General features: G+C 38.7%; 1 protein-coding gene across 1 annotated transcript; it reads right to left on the bottom strand.

Moving 5' to 3' along the window:
* Positions 1 to 4,662: 4,662 nt before the first annotated feature.
* Prp15 (proline-rich protein 15) lies at positions 4,663 to 8,209 on the bottom strand. The gene is made up of 3 exons (NM_012632.2): positions 8,119 to 8,209; positions 6,046 to 6,500; positions 4,663 to 5,177 (listed from the first exon to the last, which is right to left on the bottom strand). The coding sequence occupies exons 1-2, from the start codon at positions 8,174 to 8,176 to the stop codon at positions 6,064 to 6,066; spliced, it is 495 nt and encodes a 164-aa protein (NP_036764.1). The 5' UTR covers positions 8,177 to 8,209; the 3' UTR covers positions 4,663 to 5,177; positions 6,046 to 6,063.
* Positions 8,210 to 8,469: the final 260 nt, after the last annotated feature.

Genomic DNA, 8,469 nt, shown 5'->3' on the forward strand with positions numbered 1-8,469 from the left:
TGCAGACAGGTACAACAATTCTGGAAATCAGTCTGGAGGTTCCTCAGAAAATTGGACATAAAACTACCTGAGGATCCAGCTACACCTCTCTTGGTCATATACCCAAAAGATGCCCTAACATATAAAAAAAGACATGTGCTCCACTATGTTCATAGCAGCCTTATTTATAATAGCCAGAAGCTGGAAAGAACCCAGATGCCCTTCAACAGAGGAATTGATACAGAAAATGTGGTACATCTACACTATGGATATTAATCAGCTATGAAAAACAATGCCTTTATGAAATCCACAGGGAAATGGTTGGAACTGGAACATATCATCCTGAGTGAGCTAACCCAATCACAGAAAAACACACATGGTATGCACTCATTGATAAGTGGCTATTAGCCCAAATGCTTGAATTACCCTAGATGTACAGAACACATGAAACTCAAGAGGGTTGACCAAAATGTGAATGCTTCACTCCTTCATTAAAAGGGGAACAAGAATACCCTTGGCAGGGAATAGAGAGGTAAAGATTAAAACAGAGGCAGAAGAAACACCCATTCAGAGCCTACCCCACATGTGGCCCATACATATACAGCCACCCAATTAGACAAGATGGATGAAGCAAAGAAGTGCAGGCTGACAGGATCCTGGATGTTGATTTCTCCTGAGAGACACAGCCAGAATACAGCAAATACAGAGGCGAATGCCAGCAGCAAACACACTGAACTGAGAACAGGACCCCCATTGTAGGAATCAGAGAAAGGACTGGAAGAGCTTGAAGGGCCTCAAGACCCCATATGAACAACAATGACAAGCAACCAGATCTTCCAGGAACTAAGCCACTACCCAAAGGCTATACATGGACTGACCCTGGACTCTGACCTCATAGGTAGCAATGAATAGCCTAGTAAGAGCACCCGTGAAAGGGAAGCCCTTGGTCCTGCTAAGACTGAACCCCCAGTGAATGTGACTATTGGGAGGAGGGTGGTAATGGGGGGAGGATGGGGAGGGGAATACCCAGAAGGAAGGGGAGGGGGAGGGGTTAGGGGGATGTTGGCCCAGAATCCGGGAAAGGGAATAACATTCAAAATGTAAATAAGAAATAATCAAGTTTATATATATATACATATATATATATATATGTGTGTATATATATGTATATATATATATACATATATATAATTCTTGCAAAAGGAATCCAAGAACACATCAAAACCATCATTCATCATGATCAAGTAGGCTTCATCCCAGGTATGCAGGGATGGTTCAATATACAGAAAACTATCAATGTAATCCACTATATAAATAAACACAAAGGTAAAAACCACATGATATTTCATTAGATGGTGAGACAGCATTTGACAAAGTTCAACACCCCTTCATGATAAAAGTCCTGGATAGAACAGGAATTCAAGGCCCATACCTAAACACTGTAAAAGCGATAAACAGCAAAACAGTAGCAAATAGAAAAATAAATGAAGAGAAACATGAAGGAATGCCACTAAAATCATGGAGAAGACAAGGCTGCCTACCCTCTCCCTATTTACTCAATACTTTCTTCAAAGTCCTACACAGAGCAATCAGACAACATAAGGAGGTCAATGGGACTCAAATTGGAAAGGAAGAAGTCAAAATATCACTATTTGCAGACGATATGATGGTATACTTAAGTGACCCCAAAAGTTCCAGCAGAGAACTACTAAGCCTGATAAACAACTTCAGCAAAGTGTCTGGGTATAAAATTAACTCAAACAAATCAGTAGCCTTCCTCTACACAAAAGATAAACAGGCTGAGAAAGTAATTAGGGAAATGACACCCTTCATAATAGTCCCAAATATTATAAAAAACCTTGGTGTGACTCTAGCCAAGCAAGTGAAAGATCTTTACTATAAGAACTTCAAGACTCTGATGAATGAAATTGAACAAGATCTCAGAGCATGGAATGATCTCCCAGAATCATATATTGGCAGGATTAAAAAAGTAAAAATGTCCATTTGCTCAAAGTAGTCTACCAACTCAACACAACCCCCATCAAAATTTCCAGTCCTATTCTTCAGAGAGTAAGAATGAACCATTTGCAAATTCATTTGCAATAATAAAACACCAGGACAGGTATAACTATCCTCAACAATAAGAGGACTTCTGGGGAAATCAACATCCCTGACCTCAAGCAGTATTACAGAGCTATAGCCATAAAAACTGAATGAAATTTTTGCAGAGACAGGCAGATAGACCAGTGGAATAGAATTGAGGACCCAGAAATGAACCCACATGCCTATGGTCACTTCATTTTCGACAAGGAAGCCAAAACCTTACAATGGAAATAAGATAGCATTTTCAACAAATGATGCTGTTTCAACTGGAGGTCAGCATGTAGAAGAATGCAAACCAATCCATTCTTATAGCCCTGTACAAAGCATAAGTCTCAGTGGATCAAGGACTTCCATACCAAACCAGATACACTCAGACTAATAGAAGAAAAAGTGGGGAATGGTCTCCAACACATGGACAATGGAGAAAATTTCCTGAACTGAACACCAGTGGCTTCTGCTCTAAGATCAAGAATCTACAAATGGTATCTCATAAAACTGCAAAAACTTCTATAAGGCTAAGGACCTTCTTTTGTTCTTTCTATTTATATGAAAGTTAAGATAGCATGTGTTTGACTTTTATCCTGGTACAGTGTCCATATAGCAGCTGTTCTCAACCTGTAGGCTGCCACCCATTTCTTGGTTGAATATCTCTTTTATGTAGTTCCCCCAAGATCTTAAATACAACAGACATTTATATTACTATACATAACAGTAGCAAAATTGCAATTACGAAGTAGAAACAAAATGATTTTATGGTGTCACACCAACATAAGGAAATATACTGAAGCATCACAGTTTTAGGAAGCAGGAGAATAACTGTCATACAGCTTCTTCAGTATTACAGATGGTTATGGTCATAATCTGAAGGATATTTCAGGACCTTATAAGAACATCCTATATACAAATATTAAAAATATCCAGACCTTCTCAGATTTTAATACATCTTGGGAGACTTCACAAATTGTAACCTATCTCCATCCAATGCCCATATGAATTTATAAATCAAACAAAACCAAACAAGTCTAAAGAAAATGAGACATATAACACCTACTGATAATTAAAACCATGGCAAAGATAATTTTATGAAGAATGGGAGACACCGTAATCCACACTCAAGAAGGTTGGTTTTAAATATTCAGTCTCTTGCCCCTCTGTATTTTACCTCAACAAATCAATTCACATATTGAAACATATTTTGTATTAACAAGAGCAATAACAAGAAATTTATACAAGTGTAATGTGAAAATAACAGCTGCTTAGGTTAATAAACCTCTGTATTAGATGAATAATATTAATTGCCTATCAACAGATATGAGAAAATAAACATATGAAAAAAGGGATAAAACTAAAACTATTGCTCCAAATATGGCAGCATATGATACACAATGTTTAAATCAGAAATGGTTCAAGATGTTGAATAAGAGAAAAGACAATGTGTTTATGTGTTATATACAGTGTTCTATAATGTACTAAAAATGCTGGTTATTCAGAATGAAAAAAGTGAGATATTATTTAGAACTAATACTAGCAGTATGGATTAAGGAACCATTTATGTAAGAGTTACTATCATGTGGCAGAACAAAATGTATTTGGTTAATGACAACACTAATCAATTCCTTCACCCTCTCTATATCTGCCACGTCTCCACACAAATCTGATCTTGACCACCCCTTTCCACCTAACCCTTCTCTCTTCCCCCAAGTTCCTCTTTCCCTCTACTTCCTGTGATTATTTTGACCCCCCTTCTAAGTAGGACTGAAGCATCCAACTTTGGGCTTCTTCTACAACATACGATCTCTGAGATTTATCAAGGGTATACTGAGCTTTTTACTTAACATCCACTTATCTGAGAGTATGTGCCATGTGTGTTCTCTTCTGACTAATTTCCTCATTCAGAATGACATTTTCTAGTTCCATTCATTTGACCACTAATTTCATGAAGTCATTTTTTTAATAGCTTAGCAGTACTCCATTGTGTAAACCTCAAGATATAGAATCAATTGTGCTCTACTGACTCCAAATTTTCTAATCATTAATGAGAAAGGAATGACATCAGTGGAGAGATACTGGGTTATAAAGCAAAACAAAACAGTGGAATTGAATCAGCCAATATATTAACAGGATATGCCAACATAAGAATATAAGCCAGACAAGTTTTACATTAGAGAAATGGATTTTATATTTCTACAGAAAATGAAAAGCTCTGAATACCATTATTATCAATCAGAGTCACAGCAGCAAGAAAGGAGAATTAGAGGGTTCTTTGGATGCCAGATTAGAAACAAAGCGTACCCATGAAACCATACCAGTTTTCATGGACAGATTATCTTTTAATAAACTATTAAGAGAGGATTAAAATGATGCTTTTGATTCAGGCAGAAAAGGAGCAGTAAATGACCATGAAAGTGATATTTTTAAGAGGAGAATTCACAAGGTCTATGGTAGAATGAGTTAGGATACAGTGACATGTTTGTGCATGATAGGAGAACTGAAGGAGCTTTTTCTTCTGGACTTCAATAAATTGATAGGTAGACGTTGGTAGCCACAGAAGGAAGTGACAAAATATGGCTTTGGCAGGGGAAGCTTTAGGAATGTAATATAACAACTTTTAGCATGGTAGAATTATGTGGAAGAAGGGCAAGCCACACTCACAAAGATCAAGCTGGCTTGTGTCCCTTCAAACAAATCTGTCTAAACTTTTTAAATATTCTGAAGGATATGCTAAGGTCTATACTTTGATCTGGGTTCAGCTCAAGTATACTACAATGCTATAATATACCAAATTATCAGCGTGTTATTTTAAAATGTAAATAAATTTTACAACCCATTATGTTTTAGAGACCAGGCAAGGGAAAGCAGGAGAATACTTGTGCCAGGTAACTGGATTATGGACAATTGCTTAACTAAATTGCAAGAGCAAACTATAAGACTGGGTTGAGCACATGTATTATTTTCAGTCCTGAAATTCCATCCAGAAAAAAAAAGACAGCAATCAGAAGTTGCAGGTTGATCATTTTATTAATGTTGTGAATCTCCAGTTCTGACCCTGCCGTGACAGTTGAAAAACAGGAGGGAGAGAACTTCTTACTCACTTTCTGAAATAAAACATAGTGGAGACAGGTTACAGAGAGAACATGACATGTCAATAATAAGCAATAAGAACATGCAGATAGAAAACAAACACAAGAATGAAGAACATGATGAGATCTGTGTATCCTTATGAATTCATGAGTCCCAGCCATGAGGTAAAGGACCTTAGGAAGAAAAGGGCTCTTCGGCGAATGCCAGCAGCAAACCACTGAACTGAGAATAGGTCCCCTATTGAAGGAATCAGAGAAAGAACTGGAAGAGCTTGAAGGGGCTCGAGACCCCAAAAGTACAACAATGCCAAGCAACCAGAGCTTCCAGGAACTAAGCCACTACCTAAAGACTATACATGGACTGACCCTGTACTCTGACCCCATAGGTAGCAATGAATATCCTAGTAAGAGCACCAGTGGAAGGGGAAGCCCTGGGTCCTGCTAGGACTGAACCCCCAGTGAACTAGTCTATGGGGGGAGGGCGGCAATGGTGGGAGGGTTGGGAGGGGAACACCCATAAGGAAGGGGAGGGGGGAGGGGGATGTTTGCCCGGAAACCGGGAAAGGGAATAACACTCGAAATGTATATAAGAAATACTCAAGTTAATAAAAAAAAAAAAAAAAAAAAAAAAAAAAAGAAAAGGGCTCTTCTTGCCAGAAACATATACGACATGGCAATAACTGTGGAAGACAAAATTTGGAGGACATATTCTTCCAAAGTCATATATTCTCTCATGGAAATATCATTAAATATTTAATACAGATATATGTTTTTGGGTTAAGGATAATGTCATTTCTACATATTAGGCTGGTTACTTTCTATACCCTGAAAAAATAGAGTTCAGTTGTCTGCAACACAGCAAGATGAAAAATATGAGTCATACCTTTCAGAGGATTCTGGTTTACTGAGGACCCAAACTCTGGAAAGATCCCTGTGGTCTGCCGAATTGGGGACCTTGTGGTGGGCTTTGCTGGTTTCCAGGCTGAGGAGGTCTCTGCTGTGGGCCTCCTGGTGGGGGTGGGCCTTGGGGCTTTCCAGACTGAGGTGGTTTCTGCTGTGGGCCTCCTGGTGGGGGTGGGCCTTGTTGGTTTCCAGGCTGAGGGGGTTTCTGCTGTGGGCCTCCTGGTGGGGGTGGGCCTTGGGGCTTTCCAGGCTGAGGTGGTTTCTGCTGTGGGCCTCCTGGTGGGGGTGGGCCTTGGGGCTTTCCAGGCTGAGGTGGTTTCTGCTGTGGGCCTCCTTGTGGGGGTGGGCCTTGCTGGCTCCCATTAGCAGGTGGTCTTGGTGGGAATCCTGGTGGAGGTGGTTTCTGATTTGGTGTCTGGTCTAGGCTCTGAAGTTCTAAACGAATAAAGAAAATGATCAATGAACTTAGTTATACATAACACATGGTCTTGGAATGCATGCATCAATGCTAAATATGCTTGCCACAATGATAAGAGTCATTGTCCTTAGACAAAAATAAAACAAAGAAATCATCTTATCCATGGTTGTTTGGTTGCCCGTTGCATTGTGAGACCAAACTGACTTTTGTGAATCTAAATCAAATCACTATGTTTCATGGTAAAAATCAAGTCCAAATGTAACCTTACACAGTATTAAATGAAGAAATTCAGCACAGGTTATAATCTTTGGGCTCCATACATTTTTCCTATTTTGTGTATAGAGTCATAGAGGAAAGAGACACTGTGCTTTTCCTGTGCTTTTCTTGCTGAAATAAACTAAAAACAGGCAACAAGACGTTGTGTGTAGACACTGAGGACCTTTTCTTACCATAGAGGAGTTAAAATCAGAACACTGTATCTGAGTTTTATTTCCTAGCCACCACATCTTTGTGATGGAAACGTTAAATTGCTCCTATTTTCAGTGAGGCCTGCCCTCTGGCTTATTCCAAATTAATTGCTCCCCCAGATAATGCTCTGTAGTGTAAAAGTTGGAGATTTTTTGCCTGAAATTTTTCAAATTTACATTCATCAGTTCTTAAAAGGAGAAATGACATTGTGGATTAGCAATATAAGTAATTAATAGAAAATATCCTCCTTGCTAACAGGCAAGTAACAAGATTGAAGATTCATTGGTGCTTGCTTGATATTATTGGGAAAGAGTGTTCACAGTTGGCCATTGGGAAATAAAGCATAGGATAGACTCAAAAGTGAGGTCAGAAAAGCAACTAGCATCCTACAGGCGGTAAGAGATTTTAGCCATGATCTGTCAATTTTAAGGGAAGTTTTAGCCAATGTCTATGAAATGACCAGCTAGCAGCAATTGGTAGCATCCAATGCTGACTACTATTCTGCGTGTCAACCACTAACTCACAAAATAAACTTCACTTTTGGTCCTCTCCATTGCCCCTCGAATCTCATTGGTTACACAGATATGTCATTATCTATCTGTCTATCTATCTATCTATCTGTCTATCTATCTATCTATCTATCTATCTATCTATCTATCTATCTATCTATCATCTCTTTCTCAATCCTGATCCTTTTATCTCTATATAATTTATAACTTTTATATCTTCTTCTTTAATTAGTTCTTATGTTTAATTTGATGTCTTCTCAAGAAAAGGATAAACATCTGAGTAAATGATTGAACAAAAAATGGTAACACCGTTAAATATAAAATGGGTGTGGAAAAATGAAAATTGGGAGGATTCTATTTCTCTATGCAAAAGTTTCAGTTGTATTACTTCATTTGCCATCCTAAGAACGGCTCTGGTATGTTTTTCATTCTGTCATCATCCCTTAATGTACTGCACAGCAAGGTTACTGGCACACATAGTTTATTTTAACTACCATAGTGTCTTCAAAACTGAGACTATCCATTTTTCAAAGCCAAAGACTCTGTGTTTTCATTTATCTCTCATAACTTGTTCTCTGTCCCATCTCCCTCCTGTCCTGCAGTGCTGTCTCTTTTAAAAAGAATCATGGTGCCCACAAACATATTCTCATACCATCACCTGCTTCCTGAGCATAGCTCAGGGTCAGCAAGACCGCTGTGAACAGGACCACCAGCATCTTGGAGGAGGCTCTGGTGTTTCTCCCAAGTCTGTGCTGGAATAAGCAGGGCTCTGCCTTTATAAGTAACACCAGAAGAATGGCACCTTTGAATTCCATTCTATGCTATTTCATACTTAACAGAGCAGGAAATCTTGCATCCCTGACTCCACACTGGGATATTTGCCCAGCAGGATGAGGTAAAGAACAGGTGTCAGTGCTGCCTTTCTCGATGGTACAACAAGGATTATATTGAATTTGAAAGAAATCATGTTCAAGAGAATAGACCAGATATTGAAGTCATAGGATCATCA

This window comes from Rattus norvegicus, chromosome 4 (assembly GCF_021556685.1).
Source record: "Rattus norvegicus strain SHRSP/BbbUtx chromosome 4, alternate assembly SHRSP_T2T, whole genome shotgun sequence".
NCBI classification, from domain to species: Eukaryota; Metazoa; Chordata; class Mammalia; order Rodentia; family Muridae; genus Rattus; species Rattus norvegicus.

Bases quoted from the DNA above. Each gene is read 5' to 3' on its own strand.
- Prp15 (NM_012632.2), bottom strand. From the start codon at position 8,176: ATGCTGGTGGTCCTGTTCACAGCGGTCTTGCTGACCCTGAGCTATGCT. The intron at 6,501-8,118 runs GTGATGGTATGA...TTATTCGTTTAG, and splicing joins GAGCTATGCTCAGGAAGCAG to AACTTCAGAGCCTAGACCAG.